The sequence below is a fragment of the Capsicum annuum genome, chromosome 5 (assembly GCF_002878395.1).
Source record: "Capsicum annuum cultivar UCD-10X-F1 chromosome 5, UCD10Xv1.1, whole genome shotgun sequence".
In the NCBI taxonomy this organism is placed as follows: Eukaryota; Viridiplantae; Streptophyta; class Magnoliopsida; order Solanales; family Solanaceae; genus Capsicum; species Capsicum annuum.
Window position 1 is genome coordinate 2,834,446 of NC_061115.1, and position 18,651 is coordinate 2,853,096.

General features: G+C 38.3%; 1 protein-coding gene and 1 long non-coding RNA gene across 4 annotated transcripts; one reads left to right on the forward strand and one right to left on the reverse strand.

Moving 5' to 3' along the window:
- Positions 1-1,661: 1,661 nt before the first annotated feature.
- Positions 1,662-9,073, forward strand: LOC124898667. Its single transcript, XR_007055379.1, has 2 exons — positions 1,662-2,381; positions 8,781-9,073. It is a non-coding gene; the product is annotated as an uncharacterized LOC124898667 (long non-coding RNA).
- A 1,627-nt stretch (positions 9,074-10,700) lies between these two features.
- LOC107870146 (putative disease resistance RPP13-like protein 1) lies at positions 10,701-17,551 on the reverse strand. 3 transcript variants are annotated; one of them, XM_047412418.1, is made up of 8 exons: positions 17,391-17,551; positions 12,903-17,072; positions 12,674-12,806; positions 12,497-12,575; positions 12,094-12,411; positions 11,852-11,969; positions 11,294-11,483; positions 10,701-11,153 (listed from the first exon to the last, which is right to left on the reverse strand). In XM_047412418.1, the coding sequence occupies exon 2, from the start codon at positions 17,061-17,063 to the stop codon at positions 12,933-12,935; it is 4,131 nt and encodes a 1,376-aa protein (XP_047268374.1). In that variant the 5' UTR covers positions 17,064-17,072; positions 17,391-17,551; the 3' UTR covers positions 10,701-11,153; positions 11,294-11,483; positions 11,852-11,969; positions 12,094-12,411; positions 12,497-12,575; positions 12,674-12,806; positions 12,903-12,932. The 3 variants fall into 3 exon arrangements, with proteins under 3 accessions (XP_047268374.1, XP_016572060.1, XP_016572063.1); XM_016716574.2 differs by having other exon boundaries at positions 10,701-11,483; positions 12,112-12,411; XM_016716577.2 differs by lacking the exon at positions 11,852-11,969 and having other exon boundaries at positions 10,701-11,483; positions 12,112-12,411.
- Positions 17,552-18,651: the final 1,100 nt, after the last annotated feature.

Genomic DNA, 18,651 nt, shown 5'->3' on the forward strand with positions numbered 1-18,651 from the left:
CAATTCATGAGGTTGAACCCACCTATGTTTACTGATACAAAGGTTGAGAAGGACCCTTAAGGGTTAATTGATGAACTGGAGAAAATTTTCAGGATTATGCATGCTAATGAGATTGAAAGGGTTGAGTTGACAGCCTATCAGTTGAAGGATGTAGCCAACCAGTGGCATAATGAGTGGAAGGATTCGAAGGGTAAAGATGTTGAGCCTTCTATGTAGGGTGAGTTTGTGGAAGCTTTCCTGGATCGTTTCTTTCCCCAGGAATTGAGGGAAGCAAAACCTGAAGAATTTATGAACTTGAAACAAGGAAAAATGAGTGTCAAAGAGTATATATTAAAGTTTACCCAACTGTTCCGTTATGCTCCAAAATTGACGGGTAATATGAGAGTTCGCATGAGAAAGTTTGTATCCGATTTCTTCGATGATCTGGTGTCGGAGGACAAGGAAGCAATGCTGAATAGAGATATGGATTTCTCCAGGTTGTTCGTTCATATGCAATAGGTTGAAGAGCAGAAGAAAAGGCTGGCTGAGGTAAGAGAAAAAGAAAGGCAAGGAAAAAGGGCCAGGTCTACAGACCAGAATAACAGTTAGCTCCAAGGAAGTAACTAGGGTAATAAGTGGTCTAATAAAAAGCTTTGGAATAATGTTCAACCTTCAGCTAGCTACCCAGTGCCCAGACCTTCAATTTATCAGTGGTTTTAGAATCTTCAGCCTAATAATGGATTGGAAGTGCAGGGTACACAGTCCCAGGCTAGTATAGCGCAATCTATCGGCCATTCCTACGATGTGGGACTTGCGATAAAAGTCACCCAGGGAGGTGTCATTTTGGTACGATGGTGTGCTATGATTGTGGTCAGGCAGGCCATATCCAAAGAGACTGTCTGTCAGCTAGAGGAAATGTTGGGGGTACTAAGTCTCAAACTAATTCCACAGCCCCACCACCACCCAAAGGAACCATTTCAGCTACTGGGGGCGGCCGTAATTGGTTATATACCTTATCTAACCGTCAGGATTTAGAGGCTTCGCCAGATATTGTTATGGGTACATTACAAATCTTCTCTCGTGATGTGTATGTGTTACTTGATCTCGAATCTACCTTGTCTTATGTGACCCCTTATATGACAGTTAGTTTTGGTTTTGAGCCTGAAATTTCGGAACTTTTCTCTATTTCCACTCTTGTTGGTGACTCTATTGTAGCCAGGAGGGTATATAGGAATTGTGTTGTGTCTGTTTATGATCGTGAGATGATGACAGATCTTGTAGAGCTTGATATGATTGACTTTGATGCTATTTTAGGAATGAATTTATAGACTCCTAATTTTGACCCTCCCAAAATCCAATTTATCCATTTTTTTTCACTTCTTGTTATCATACACTCTCACCCATGTGATTATACCATACAAAAATACAAAAAATAACAAACCTATCCTAACCAATTTTACACCTAATCCTAACAACCTACCCCACCCCATACCCCTACCCACCTACCCTACCCCTCACCCATTCACGTTTTCTTTACCTTTTTCTTTTCCATAACAATTGATTAACAACAAAAAAGGGTATGGGCCCCAAGGAGAATATTCCTGGAATGGTCCTATTCCTAAAAAAAGAGAGGGGACCACTCCCCAATTCTCATTCAATATGCATTTATTGGAAAGTGAATATATATACATCATCATCATCCATTCAGAGTGGGCTTCCTTTTCACTTCTTCTTCACCATCATTCACGCCATATACACCATACGCACACAGATCAGGAGAGAGGCATAAATTGCACACACAATACCAAGAACACACACCCCTCTCACACCTACACACCCTAAATCAGACGCATACACAGAAAAAAAAGGGATAGAGAAAGTGAAATCGAGAGAGAAGGTGAATGGAAAAAGGAATTTGGGTGAGAAATTAAGAAAGAGAGAGATGAAATCAGAGAGATGTGACAGCGAATCGATGCTGAGAGAGTGAAATCGAGAGAGGAGGTGAACGGGAAAGGGGATAACGGGGTAAATCTGGTGTGTCGATTGCTTTTTCAGTGAACCTTTACGTCGGATTTGGTCTGCAGGTGGTCTTGTGATCGACTTGAGTTTAAAGTTCTTGAATCTTCTTCGTCCCCACTGATTTCAAAGCAAATCTGGCCGAGAAATAGTGAGGATCGCTGGAATTTTTGGTCCGTCTTTTTTTGTCTCGTCTGAGCTCACCGGAGCTCAAGCTACGTCGGTTTTCGATCTTCTGTCGTATTGATTGGGGTTTTGGGTTCGTCTATTCTCACGCCGTTCGGGTAGTACATTCTTGATACCGAGTGGATTGTGCTACTATGGAGGTTTCCGTTCGAGGATTCCTGTCCCGGGTTTCTTTATTATCGACAAAACATTCTATCGAGGTCCATTTCTTAACTCGTCTTTTTTTTATATATATATTTGGTTGGTTGTTTGGATTGGTTGCGATTATGAGTGGTGTGATTATGGTTTGTTGGATTTTGTTTATGTTGATGTTATGATCATGATGCTTGGTTGTTTGATTTTGGTGGATTGAGGAATAAATTTGATCATGTTCTAATGGATTGATAGAAAGGAAGTTGGGATGGAATTGAAAAATTGACAAAAAGGATAGATTCGGTTTAATTTTGATTTATTGTTGGTATGAATCGTGATAGATTTACGATGGGTTGAAACGGATAGGCAATATAGGTTCGGGTAGGTAAAGTTTAAAACTTGTTGTTTTGGTTGAATGTTAGAATGTGCGTATGAATGTTTCTTCCTAGTTTATTGTGTTTAATTGAAAAATGTATTCATTTGATTGGGGAATGCCCCGAAGATTGATGTATTTATTTACCGGGAAATGCCCCGACGTATCATGTTGGCGAAGGCGGATCGTGAGCAAGGCCCGAGGCATCGGGTAAAGTCTAGGAGTGTAGTTAGGTTTAGTATAGGTTAGATAGGATTTATTTTCTCATTTTTTTATTTTTGGACTGTATAATTGGATTGAACACTATACTTTTATTCGCTTTGTTTGGTTGTTTGATTACTTTACATGCTTCTTTGTGGTTTGTACATTTTCAGTGTCAAAATTAGCCGATACACTCTACTAAGCGACCGTGGTCAAACCACGGGATCGAGGGGTGCCTAATACTTTCCCCTTGGTCAACAGAATTCCTTAGCCAGAATCTATGTTCGCGGATCAGTTTTAGAGTCAAAACCGTTTTGAAAAGGATATCCACGGGTGACTTGGCACACTTGATTTATGCCAAGTGGCGACTTTGATTTTTGAAAAATAAAAATAATCTTTTTTCGGAACAAATCTTCATTTTGTCACCTTAATAATAAAAATCCTTTCAAACTGTAAAAATAATACCTTTTCGAGTTAAAAAATGGGTGTGACAGAATTGACTACATTCGTGTTTTACCATACTAGACTGTAGAATCCGAAAAGTCACTTTCTTCTTTCCAAATGAACCAATAATAGAGTGGGAGGGATATTCTTTATCACCTAGGGGGAAATTCATATCTTATCTCAAAGTCCGTAAACTTATATCCAAGGGTTGTTTGTATCATTTTATTCGGGTCAAAGATTCTAATGCTGAAAGTCCTTTCCTCCAGTCTATCCCACGTAGTTAATGAATTCCCAGAAGTTTTTCCCTATGATCTCCCTGGGATACCACCTAATAGGGAGATAAATTTTGGCATTGATTTGTTGCCGGGCACTTTTCCTATTTCTATTCCGCCATACAGAATGACTCCTGCAAAATTAAAAGAGTTGAAAGAATAGTTAAAAGATCTTCTTGACAAGGGCTTTATCCGTCCTAGTGTTTCACCCTGGGGTGCAGAGGCAAACCCAGGATTTGAGCTTGACGGGTGCACTTCTATATTCAAATATTATAATTAATAGTGTCAAATTTCTACATATAGTCCTTTGAAAACTTATTTATTATAGCATTTTATAAGAAAAATTTTAATATTATTGAATATCAATAATTAAATTTAATATGACATAAGTGTGTTATCCATCGTACTTAAATTTAATGCATTTTTATACTTTGAACAATAATAGAAAGTTTTCGGAAAATATGAAATTCGAGAAATTTATTTGCGAGATGATTGCTACGGGAAGCATTTGATTTAAGCCTATGATAAATTTTAAATTGCTAATATTTTAAATAAAAAATAAGTTAATGATCACAAGATAAAAGTAAACTAAATATTATACAGTATCAGATAGAAAAAATTTATCTTTTAAAATTGAAGGGAAGCTTGTATTTTAAAATAAAATAAAAATACGTAAATAACGTCTAGAAAACATAAATAAAAGAAAAAAAGTGAAATAAGTGACTACTAATAACATATATATATATATATATATATATATATATATATGTATATATATATGTATGTATGTATTTGTACATTTGAAGGGGAAACATAGAAAACAACAATATGTTGCGTGCATAGAAAACAACAATATTCTGCAGACAGTGCATAACATGTATTTGGAAAAAGGAGGAGCAATAAAGATATGTTGTTATTGAGTTTCGAACATGAGTCATTAGGGTAAAAGGAAAATATTTAAAGCAACTGCTAGACCATCTGGCCAGCCCCAGAGAAGCTGTTAGAGGGTGCATGATATGAACTTACCCTTATTCTCTGATATATATAAAAATATACAAAGTATATATACAGAATTTTTTTCGAGGCTAGCGGGTGCACGTGCACCCCCTATTCTCAACGTAGGTCCGCCCCTGCCGGGGTGCACCCGTACTCTTCGTGCATAACAAAGACGGCTCCCTCTGTATGTGTATAGATTATCGTTAACTGAACAAAGTCACCGTAAATAATAAATACCCTCTTTCTAGAATTAATGATCTCTTTGACCACCCTCAGGGTGCTAAATATTTCTCTAAAATAGACCTTCGTTCGGGGTATCATCAATTGAAGGTTAGGGAGGCTGACGTTCCCAAAACAGCTTTCTGAACTCGATATGGCCACTATGAATTTTTAGTCATGTCCTTCGGACTGACTAATGCCCCTACAGCTTTTATGGACCTAATGAATAGGGTGTTCTGTCAGTTTCTAGATCTGTTCGTCATAGTCTTCATTGACAATATTTTGGTCTACTCTAAGAGTGAGGAGGAGCATGTCAATCACCTCCGAATTATCATTCAGACCCTCAAAGATCATGAGTTGTATGTAAAGTTTTCCAAATGTGAATTCTGGCTTAGTCCTATCGCTTTCCTGGGGCACATTATTTCTAGTGAGGGAATTAAGGTTGACCCCAAAAGGTTGAGGCAGTGAGAAAATAGCCCAGACCCACGACTCCAACCAATATTCGGAGCTTCTTGGGTTTGGCAGGGTATTATAGAAGGTTCGTAGAGAGTTTTTCCTCAATAGTTGCTCCACTTACTAAATTGACTCAGGAAAAGGTGAAATTTTTGTGGTCTGACTCTTGTGAGAATAATTTTGAGAAACTGAAAGACAATTTGACTATCGCACCAGTTTTGACCCTTTCCGAGGGTACAAAGGGCTTTGTTGTGTACTGTGATGCATCTCGAGTGAAACTTGGGTGTGTGCTTATGCAGGATGGTAAGGTGGTAGCTTATGCATCTAGGCAGTTAAAGGTGCACGAAAAGAATTATCCTACCCACGACTTGGAGTTAGCAGCAGTAGTTAAGGAGAAACAGGCCGAGGACCTCATTTTGATGCAAATTAAGAAAGATGTTGGTTAACAAAGTTTATGGCGTTTGAAATTAGAGGTGATGGAATTTTGAGGTATCAAGATAGGTTATGTGTACCGAATATGGATGAATTACGGAAAAGAATTCTTGATGAAGCTTACACTTCGAGGTATGTTGTTCACCTAGGCTATACAAAAATGTATCATGACCTTAAGGTGATTTACTGGTGGAATAATATGAAAAGAGATGTTGCTAATTTTGTTTCTAAGTGTTTGAATTGTCAACAAGTCAAGGTAGAACAATTGGGACCAGCTGACACTTCTCAAGAGATAGCTTTACCTATGTGGAAGTGGGAGATAATTAATATGGACTTCATATGGGGTTCCCGAAGTCCCAGAACCAATATGACTCAATTTGGGTGATTGTAGATCGAATGACTAAGTCCGCTCATTTTCTTCCAGTACGAACGAATTATTCGGAGGATGACTATTCTAAGTTATACATTCGAGAGATAACCCATTTGCATGGTGCTCCTGTGTCTATTATATTCAACCGAGGTACACAATTCTCCTTGTAGTTTTGATAATTTTTTCAAGAGGGTTTAGGCACCCAAGTGAACCTAAGTACCGCTTTCCACCCTCAGACAGATGGGCAGGCAGAACACACCATTCAGACCTTAGAAGATATGTTGAAGGCCTGCGTGATAGGCTTCAAGGGTAGTTGGGTGGATTATTTACTGTTGATAGAATTCACCTATAATAATAGTTACTATTCCAGTGTACAGATGGCTCCTTTTGAAGCACTTTATGGGAGGAGATGTAGGTCTCTGATAGGATGGTATGATATGGGTGAAACCCGATTGTTTGGGCCTGACCTTGTTCATCAGATGATGGAGAAAGTGAAGATCATTAGAGAGCGACTTAAGACAACTCTGAGTTGCCAAAAATCCTATGTCGACGTTAGAAGGAGAGATTTGGAGTTCGAGGTTGATGATTGGGTATTTCTAAAGGTCCCCTCTATGAAGGGAGTCATGTGATTTAGAAAGAAAGGAAAGCTTGGTCCTCGTTATATAGGACCATATCAGATTATGAGGAGGATCGGTGGGGTTACTTATGGTTTAGATTTGCCCACGAGTCTGGTTTCTGTTCATCCAGTGTTTCATGTATCCATGTTGAAAAAGTGTATTAGAGATCATTCCCCGGTGTTTCTTGTAGAGGAGATTAAGGTAAAAGACTCTCTGAAGAAGAACCTATTGCCATTTTCGATCACTAAGTTCGGAAGTTAAGAAGTAGGTGGAAAAATCAAAAAGTCGAGGAAGCTACTTGGGAGTCGGAGGATAACATGCGTGCAAGGTAACTTGCTCTTTTTGAAACTATGGATGATGATATTGAAGGTGCAAATCATATACTACTCTCTCTCTCTCTTTTCCTTAGTATGCTTGAGATCGTGCTTGTCTGTGACCCGAGTCATCATTCAGGGATGAATGATCCCCAAGAGGGGATAATGTAACACCCCATAGCATTCTCGACTTCACACCACGCTTAGTAGAATGCATAGAGAGCTTACAACCAGAAATTTTTCTAAGTGTTAAATTAATTTCAATAATTTTTAAATTGATCTTTCCGACCCCGAGATATAGATTTTTGAGTTGATTCATGTTCAGGGGTGTAAAAGGGATGTCTCAGAAAAGTTTTGAATTTTTCGGATGAGGTTTGGGACGTGTTTGGATTTTGAAAATAGTAGGTCACCACAATTGCACCGTATCGCGGTGCCTATAGCGATGAGACCTCTGTCGCATCGCAGTGAGTCCAAAAAATGGGTTTCAGTTGCGTATTTAAATTCTGAGGGTTAGCCTCGTCGTTCCCTATAGCCCCAAATCATGATAACAATAGATTAAGACGTCATTAGGGCATTATATGCTCAACATTATGCAATTCCTCTCAAAAAGTAAACCCTAACTCTTCCTCAAAGATCAAGAATCCAACCCCTAAGTTCAAGATTTTCTTTAAAAGAGTCAAGACTAGGGTTCCAATCTTCAAACTAAGTGACCTAAGGTACGCAGGGATTTCCTAAACTTCATGGGTATATTGTAATCATTTTGAGTAAGTTTTAAAGTTAAGAAATCATATATTTACGAAAGATTTTTGAACTTGCATTAACAAGTATGCATTGTGAAGCCTTTTTGATAATAATGCTTGGTCTTGAGGACTTTCCTTAAATTTGATTTTTACTCGTATATATGTATGTATGCATTTTGAGTTTGAAAGTTGAATTGAGAGCATGGACATTTATACTCACTCTCTTATTATGACACCCATTGATTTCACATGTTATGAATTGATGAATTTCATATTTAGAAGCATGGTATAAATGCTTTTTCGGCTAGTGTTAAATGATTTGAGATTGGTTGTGAACTGAAGAGAGGATGTTTTATTGTTGGTAAATGTTTACGATGATTATTGAAAGAATTTCATGATTTTCTACAAAGTAAATGACCACCATATGTTTATGAATTGAAAGAGAGAATCTTTGCATAAGTTCATGTATTTCGATAGAAAAATTCTCATGTACTGTTTGAATGATTTGGTGGTCCAAACATTTTGTTTGAATGAAATGACTGTAATGAAATGCCACAACAGAATAAGATTTTCAGATTTTGATTTCAAAAGATGCATGTCTTAATGATATTAAAAATGGGCTTAAAGAGATTTAGGTGGTTTCCCGAAGAAGGCATTCGCGTTTAAGGACTCATTGCTAGATACCGTGTTTTGCCGATACGGATTATGATGTCCCAAGATAGGGATTTTATGCTGGCCTTGTGCCCTTTGGTGTATTAGAGATAGAGACTCCGACCCTTGTGGCAAACTTGGGTTAGGGGCTTCACCGCTGAGTTAAGGGCGGATTCCATATATCCCGTGGGATTATAGAGATGTAGGGTGTACCACCTAACTCAAAAGTAAGACAAAGAGTCAAGTTGAGATTCTTACATATGTTTTGAAACCTACTGATTATGCCCATGTGTTTTCAAATGTTTTCTGCTGACATGTTTTATGAAATGCTCTCACCTATATTATATAAAACTGTATTTTGTTTTTGGATTGTTCTATGTACCAGTACATTTGTATTGACCCCCTATATTTCAAGATCTGAGGCTCAATCCCGGGGTCCCGCTAAGCAATAGATTGGGATGTCAGAAGTTTGCAGCTGGTGAGCCTCCCTTATTTCGGAAGGCCTTGGTTATGGAACATTGATATTTGATGTTTAGTTCATGATCCGACTGGGATCCTTGTCCCAATTTTCAGACAGATGTCGTTCACGTATTATTAGAGATTTCGCAAACTGGTGTTAAATGTTTCTGAATGTTTATGAACTTCTTCTATTCATAATGATTAGTTGGATTGAGAGAATGACCATGTTTTCGTTTTGCTATGTTTTTTTTTTCTTCTGCATTTCTTTAGAGTATATGAATTGTGTATATGACTGTCAGTTGGAAAATGACGCTCTAGCCTTTATGGTTCGGGATGCTTGTGCGGCCAGGGTCTCGGCTCGGCTCGTGACAATATGTTTGTGATCCAATTTGTTCAAACATGTATAACAAACCGAGGGAGTAGCACTAATTTCACTTTCAAGAAATAACATGGGACCCACAAATGTCATTTGACAAATAAAGACTATTCTCACTCAAGTATGAGGACGCATAACTCAGCCAAAATCAAATTTTACGTGAAAGTGAATGGAACAAGTAAAGTGCACACACGTAATGCACGTTACTGGTTTGCGTTGGTGATGATGTCTATCATTTGATGAATATTACTACTTGAAGTGAATGTCAAGTTTATTTCTGGAAAATCAAACACACAACACTCATAGATTGAGTATAAATGATAAGATGTCATCGTTACAAAATCAAAAACATTAAGAAGACAAATTATAAAAGAAAAAGGAAGAGCAAGAGCACAGGTAAAATGTTAGAAGCCGCGTGATTTAGTTGGATGGAGGAGGTGAAAGTGTAGGAATGTTTGGAAGTGATGGCATGTTGGGAAGAGGATTCGCGGGCAATGGTGGCAGAGTCATCTTCGGAACAGAGGGCAGCGTAGGCAAAGATGGCAATGGTGTATTAGTTGTTGGAAGTGTTGGCAAAGATGCAATAGTACTTGGTAATGGTGGCAATGCTGTGGGCAAGTTGGGAATTTTAGGCAGTTGTGGCATTGTTGGCTGAGGCAATGACGGGATCTTAGGCAAGCTGGGAAGTTGCAGTAGGCCGCGGGCAGCATGGCTTGTGGTAATGCTTGATAAGGACGATAATGCTATGATAACGAAGAGGATTGAGCAAGTGTTGGAAGGCAACATTGTGTCAATTTGATCTAGATTGCTATGCTTCAACAAGGAAAGTTGTGTTTTCAGTTTACTTTCAGATGAGATTTGATTATAGATAAAGTGTATATATAGGCAAAGTTCTTGAGGGAAGCACCTAGGCTCTTTACCTAATTTGTTGGTAGTTAACCTTCCTCAATGTTGGTTTGAGGAACAATATGTAGCAACTTTTGAAGTAGTTATACATATATGAAGCTTGGATCAACCATAATTGGTTTACATTATTTCATCACTAATTGATAAAGTCATATCTTATATTTTATTTGACTTTGCTACTTATGTTCTCCTGGAATATCAATTCCTAAATGCCTAAGAAGAATGGTCATCACTGCATGTGAATACGGATTTGACAACTAAACACTCTAGCTCTGAGAATACACATCTCGATACCTCAACTAGTCCTCATTGTGTCTCGTGGACACCCAAAGCTGACATGACACATATCTTTTGATGGTATTTAGATTATCATTTTGTAAATTTTGGAATGTTCAACTGAAAATAACGGTCGGTCAATGTGAAAAAAGACTCTTCCCTAGTCTTAGTTGTCTTCTGATTGTTCAACAAATGTGATAAAACTCCAGGATATTGTTGAGTAGATTAGTTATTTGACCATCATATATATTAGGCAAGCAAACATACCTCCAAGGTAGTTGAACAACATTGGAAAGATCAACAAACAATAATTTTATAGAAGACAACAACTGCAATTACTTTTCCTTTTACTTGAAAACAGTTTTTCAGTTCATACCAGAAAATTTTTACATGATCACATGCACAGTATGCTAATCTCGGATCTGCACAACTCATTATCGCTACCAAAAAGGGCAGTCCGGTGCATTAAGCTCCAACTATGCACAGGGTCCATAGAAGCTTCTCAGTTGGTCATGCGACTTAGAAGCTCTAGCTATGCGCGGGGTCTGGAGAAGAGCCGGACCACAAGGGTTTGTTTAACGCAGCCTCACCTTACATTTCTGCAAGGTGCTATTTCTACGGCTTGAACCCGCGACCTCCTGGTCACATGGCAGCAACTTTACCACTTCCTCCAAGGCTTCCTTCATAGCTCATATAAAAGAAAAAAGTACACAGAGAAATCCCAAACATTTGCATATAGGACTGCAAGCACGAAATAAACACACACACACCCCCATCGTGAACGATAATTAGAAGGTATACAACTGAAAAGGAGAGAAACCTATATGTACATGTATACACATGCATCTTGAACAATAATTAGAAGGTATGCAAGGAAATACTTATATTGAAGCAATACACCAGAGGCTTTCCGATTGGACAAATTCGACCATGCCAAAAAGTTGAATCACGTGCGGTCCTTCCGTACAACATTGGATTTGACATCTAATGACAGGTTCCCAGATTGATCGGCGGTAGCAGTTGCAGGACTTGCTCCATCAGCTGAAGATTCTATGACCCAATGAACCCGTTCTGGAAAGAAAAGAAACACCACTCTTCTGATCATAAAAAAACATAAACAGAATTTATACAAAAACATATAGTGGTTAGTAGAAACAAGCAATCTAACTGAGAACAACTGAATGTTGTATAGCTTCCAAAATCCTGACAATGGAAATTCACTTATTTCCTAGAACTTCTGATTGTTATCTGTCATTATCTTTTCTATAGATTCTCTATGGAGCTTAGATTTAAAGCTGTGTGTTTGATGATGAGCACACATATTTATGTATAAAAAATCAATAGCATTAGTATAACATTTACAGCCAACGATAACAAAACCTTGAAGTAATAGTCAAGAGCACTGGCTGATAAAAAATGACTAGTCTTTGTTCACTTACGTTTTGCTGTCAGATCACATTCGAGTGACTTTCTATTTAATAGAGAATTGCAGCAGAAATTTCCTTTTACCAACTGAGCTAAGTGTTGTAACAGCATACACATATTGTTACCAAAATCCTGACAAAGAATGAAATTTACGTTGATATCCGAAAATCATTAACAAAAACCTGAACGATGCTGATGCTTTTATTAAATTTACTGGGACGAAAACATTTATATTTTTGATAGATTGGAAACAAACCTTGTGTTTTATACACACCTTTGAATTCTATTAGAGCTTTGCATTCGATAGAAGAACAAAGCAACGTGAAGGGAGCCAAGTTGCCAATTGACCTCTATTAATCAAGAACTGATGGCTTCTCCATTGTTTGTGTTAATACATCATGATACGCCTGTCCATTTTATTAGCCTTAAATTCATCTCTGGCGCAAATTGATTGCATGTTGGACCTCATTGAGAAAGTGAGGTTGCATTTGTTGGACCCTTTATCTCTATAGAAGAGACGACAAAATGCAGAACAAAGCCGAACAGCTTTCATGATGGCGAATCATACTTTCATCTGCAAGATTTGAGGGAGAAGATAGGAATAGACAAGAATAGAGAGTCAGTGTATTAAGCTACCAATTTTCTGGAGCAATTCCTACCTAAAGTAGATTTCTTTTTCGATGTTTTGGTGTAAATGTAAAGATTTCATCTTGATCTGAAGATGCTTCCTCAGCTTCACTGGTCAAAATGATTTAACAAAGAAACAGAATTATTAACAAACAAGCAAAGAGAAGAAACCAAAAACCAAAAGATATTAAGAAAATAGAATAACTTACATCTATCGGAGCACCCCTCGTTTTAATCATACAAGTACTCCCATTCTATATTTATGGTGGAAATATGAGCAATTTTTGGCAGTAAGCCCCCTCGTTGAATTCAAGACACAGTTTGAGAAATAGACGCTCCACACTGCTCAATAAGATCAAAAAAAAGAAAAAGAATTAACAAAAGAACAAAGGGAAGTAAACAAAAATAAAAAGCTTCTGAGGGAAAAGAATAACTTACATTTGTGAGAGCACCATTTGGTTTTAATCATCAAAGGTATTCGCCATCAATATTTATGTTGGAGAAGTGAGCGATTTCTGGCCAGTACTCCCCCTTGTCAAATTTTACTAGTGGTTTGAGCAATGGGCAGTTGCGAATAGATAGTTTAGAGAGGGAAGAGGGCATCCCTTTTAATGGAAGGGATTGGAGATTAGGGCAATTCTCGATGGTCAGCTTAGAGAGGGAGGAGGGAGCTGATTTGGGAAGTGATTGGAGATTAGGGCAATGCTTGATGGTCAGCTCAGAAAGGGAGGAGGGAAGCGATGATTCGGGAAGTGATTGGAGATTAGGGCAATGTTTAATTGTCAGCTCAGAAAGGGAAGAGGGAACCGATGATTCGGGAAGTGAATGGAGATTAGGGCAATGCTTGATTGTCAGCTCAGACAGGGAGGAGGGCAGCGCTGATTCTGCAAGTGATTGGATATTAGGGCACTGGTTGATCACTAGACATCGAAGTGAAGTGAGGTGCCGAAGACCTTCGGTCGGTATTGAATGGAGCTCATGATGGTCGTATAAACATAGCTCAGAAAGAGAGGAGGGAAGCCCTTCTTCCAGCAGTGACTGAACTTGAGGTAAATTACGAGTCCATAGAGATTCAAGAGAGGTGAGGCTGTTGAGAAGTTGGCTGCTTAATGTTTTCAGATTGCGTATGGTAAGACTTTGAATAGAGTAAGGCAACTCCCAATTCTCACCACCAACAATCTCTTCGTCGCTGCCATTGTGGAAGATGACTAACTCTCTGAGAGAGAGGAGTCTCTGTAAGCGCCACTCCTTTCGTCCGTTCACCAGTTTCTCGCAATCCCTGATCTCAAGGTATTGTAAATTGAAGGGTAATCCTCCATCAGGAAAGGGCTCTATTTCTGGACAAAGAAACAGTCGCAGTTCCTTAAGAGATGGAAGGAGTTCCTGCATACATTCTGGCAGCCGCTTCAGCTTTTTGCATCCGAAAATACTCAGTGACGTCATCTGGGTCGCACATGCCATCGAAAGTAGTATTTCAAGATTCCCACAAAACATAATCTGGAGTCTTTCAGTCCCCCCATTAGGAATCAAAAACCTAGTAAGATTGTGGCAACTAATTACCCTCAAATATCGTGCTCTTGGGACCGACTCAAATTCAACCAGATCCAATTCCTCCAGAAACATGTTAGATATCATCTTACTACTACTATCTGATGCCCCCATTTGAAATTTCCGGCAATGACCTATCCTTATTGTCTTCAAGGAGTTCGGCAGAATGCTAATAGGTAATGAGGTAAGAGAGTCACAACCACTAATTTCTAAAAGAACAATCTGTTTCATTCCCACAAGTTGGGATGTAAACAGTTCAGCGTCATCAAAAAGAACTCCAACCTTAGGAGAACCAGTAACTCGAAAACTTTTTAAACTTGAAAGTTGGATGGGTGTCTCCAAATTGAGTTCAGGACATCTTGAGATTCTCAACTTTGTCAGAGAACAAAGATTCTCGGTGAACTTCCCAACCAACTTGGGGCAATCTTCAATTGAAAGGTTCCGAAGTGCAGGAAACTCTCCGTTCCCTAGTACGTGCCACTGCTTCCACTCCGGCATCTTTGCAAATACAAGCTCCTCAAGAGAGTTAAAAGGCTTTTTGGAGGACGGACTACCATAGAATTCCTCCGTTATCTCTGTTATTCGAAGCATCTCTTTAATGGAAAGGAATTTCAAACAAGGAAGTTGTCCTAGTGCTGGCAAGGAAAAACAGTCCTTGCAGTTGCTAAGAGACAATTGTACTAGCAGCTTAAGAAACGAATGATCAGCTAGCCAATTTGAAAATTGTGTCCCTCTATATCCGGAGATTTGGAGTGCTTTTATATTTGTGTGTGGGCATAGCTCATCAAGTATGTCTCTTTCAGTTTGTGAATTGTCAGCATTACTTTCACTCCACTCCAACGATAACTTTTCAACATGATACTTCTCCCTCATGTTTGCGTTCTGAGCTTCCCTTCTATCAAACACATTTTGCAGCTCTAAAATTGATAGAGATCCATACAAGCAATGTGCTTCACCCAAATCTTCCATTCTCCAACCACAGGGGCCACCTAAAAGAAATTCAGCTCCCACTAGCACTTGGAGGCTTTTCAACTTGCTCAGATGTAGCGGCATCTTCAAGCAAGAAGTGTTGCTAATGTCAAGATGCCGCAAATTGATCAACTTTTCCATCTGCGGCGGTAGCTCCTCAAGATCATCACAAGATGACAGGAGAAATATCTCCAAGTTATACAATGCACAGATAGAATTGGGCAATTTTGTAATTTTTGTCCGAGAAAGGTCCAAAAATCTCAGAAGCTTTAATTTGATAAACAAATCTTTTGGCAACTCCTTAATCCAGTAATGAGACAATGATAATGCCCTTAAAGATGTTAGACTTGGCAGTATGTTATGCAGCACCCTCTCGCTTAGCTTAATTCCCCAAAGGCCCTGGATATTGATTGGAAGAAATGTCCTCAGCTGCTCCAATTTATAGACGGGTGTCAATTTCTCAAAGCCACCACCTAGTCCCATTGAATAAGACAAGTGCCGACTTCGATCCAACATATGAGATCCTTGGCACTCTTCCAGCCTGACACAAACTTTTGAAGATGCAATTTGGGCTAAATCATTGACAAGGTCATGCATTAAGAATTCCTCTGTGTTCCCTTGAAAAGGATTTCGGACCCTTTCGAATAATGATCTTGATCTCAACTCGAGAAAGAATTGGTTGCCTAAATCTTGAATTCTTTCATCTCCCCGTGGTACTACAAGACCATTAGCAATCCACAGATGAATAACTTGTTCTTTCCTAAATGGATAATCTTTAGGAAATATTGCACAATAGGAAAAGCATGGCTTTAAATATGGGGGAAGTTCATCGTAGCTCAACATCAACGCTGGTAATATGTCATTGTTTGACAGGTCCCATATTTCACTTCTCAAAATACGTCTCCACCCTTCAACCTCTGATTCGGAGCGTAACAAGCCAGCGAGCGTCTTCAGAGCTAAGGGCAGTCCTTTGCACTTAGCTGCAATTTTTTTCCCGACCTCTTCAAGTTCCGGATGTTCCATAGGGTCCATGTTTTCAAATGCATGTCTTTTAAATAAAGACCAAGAGTCATCAATAGACAAGGTGTCCATGCTAATTTGCTCAGATCGCATCATCAAGGCAACACTCTCTTTACGTGTCGTCACAATGATCTTACTTCCAATATCTCCGTGAACAAAAATATTCCTCAAGTCATCCCACTCATTGTAGTTGTCATTCCACACATCATCTAGAACAATGAGAAACCTTTTTCCATTTAGTTTTTCCTTCAACTTGACTTGTAACCGATTAAGATTATCGTCATCCTTTAAGTCAAATGAGCCAATATCTTGAAGTAACCCTTTTGTTATTCTGAAAGCATCATATGGCTCAGACACACAAAACCAAGCTGTCAAATTAAAATGGCTTTGCAACTTCTCATCATTGTAAGCAGCTTTAGCAAGTGTTGTCTTACCCACGCCCCCCATTCCAACAATAGGGACAACAGTCAGATTTTTTTCACTTGCATCCTTGGACAATAAAAGGTCAATCAATTCCTTTTTTTCATTCTGCCTACCAAAGACATCAGATTCAATCACAGAAGTTGAAGGTGTTCTAGTTTCTAGTTTCTTACCCGAATCGAAATACCTCTGTAAGCCAAGTCGACCAATTTGCTTTTCTAACTCCTCCAAACTTTTAATGGTGTCTTCCAACTTCTTCTTTGTGTTAAGAAAAAAATCATCACTCAAGCGCCGTCCACAGCACTCTGAAAAAAATCGAAATACTTGCTGGTTACATGTCTCTGCAAGATTTTGATGTTGACCTTCCACTTTAAGCTTCAAAGCCTCATAATTAACTTGTTCCATTAAGTTTTCAGCAGAGTCCACAGCACTCTGAAGCTTATTAAGCCACTGTCTCACGAGTTGATTTGATGCCTGCTTATTCTCTGCATCACTCAGCACAATCTGAAGACCAACCAAAATGTTCCCCAGCTTCTCTAAAAGCCCATCATCATGAAACATCTTGAGCAGCTCAACCCGACGAGCAAGCCTATCAAACAGAACATTCAGAAATGCACCACCAACTGCTAAGCCAATCTCCATTTCTGAAATCTACAAAGCAAAACAACAAGTTACAAAAAATCATTTGAGAAAATTTGGCTATTAAGCCTCTTTTAAGTTTCCAATTAGCATAACGGTCTACCCACTTCGAATTTTCAATTAGCAAAATAACCTACTTTTATTTTCTCATTTGTCGGATAAATAGGGACAGATAATAAATCTATCCATCTGTCTAAAAAATGAGTTTCTCTCTCCCTAAATAAAAAAACTTATGTTAAAAAATAGACTTAAAGACTATTTAACAAAGAGTCAATTTTGAGAGGATAAATATTTCCATATTCAAATCAAATATTAACAACTTTGTTTTACCTGTTGAATGCTAAGAGTAATTTGCAAACAAGAATGATCTGTGATTTCTGTCCCTCTCTCTTTTGCTAGTGTTCTTACTTGTAATTGGTACAACAATGTTTGCTGCAATTAACTATAATCTACTATTACCAAAAACTTTGACTTTTCATCCAACAACAAGACAAAGACTTTATAATAGAGTCTGCTTTATACTATTCATTACTTTCTAAATTCAATAATTGACGCAAGAGAGGAGGGGTACTTGGGGGTGTAATAAGGGGCTGGGATAAATTAAATCAAAAAACGGTCAAATGAACAGAAATTGTAACAGCCGTTAGGGAGAACGGTATATATATATTTTTGTCATTAACGATAAGGGTATATTCGTACTTAAAGTATGACGGAGGGTATATTTGTACCATTCATTAAATTTCAGGGGCATATGTTTACCTTTTCATTAGCGGTAAGGATATATTTATATTTAAAGTATGACGGAGGATATATCTATACTATTTAACAAAGTTCAGAGGTATATTCATGCCTTTTACGAAAATAAAATGTAAGCTCATCTTTTCACATCATGAATGTGTTTTAGAACTGTGAAGAATTATACAAGAGGTTGAATGATTTTCTACATTCTTGTAAATTACTTGCTTGCAATAATAGTGTAGGAAATTAAATTAATAGTGGTTTTAAGAATTTGTTGATCCAATGTTTATTATGGATTACTATATTGAAACGAAGGGAAAACATCCTTTCTGCAGCCATCTATATTGACTATTTGGTTATTGAAAAGTAGTGGAAAGGACCAACATGGGTTGTGGTGCGGTGGATGGGTTACTCCTCCCTTAATCAGAGGTTGAGGGTTCAACTCTGGGTACAGAGAAAACTCTGTTGAGAGCGTTGCCACTTTAATGGGCCCTACAACGCGCGATCCAAATTAATCGGGGTTTCAATACGAACATCAAATACCTGATGGGAAACAAAAAAAATAGTGGAAAGGACTATAGTCTACAACAAGGGGCCAAAGCCCACAGAAGACCAAGACAGCACAAGTTGTGCCAAAAATATTTGATACAGTTCATTTGTCACCAATCAACCTATAAGAGAAATAATACATGTATTTGTTGTATTATACATCTTATTAAGTACTTGTTTTTATATATTGCTCGTATTCTAATAGACCTTATTCTTTTAATACAACAAACCACCACCACCAACATACATAATACTTAGTGAAATCTCACAAGTGAAGTTTGGAGAGAGTAAAGTATACACAAAC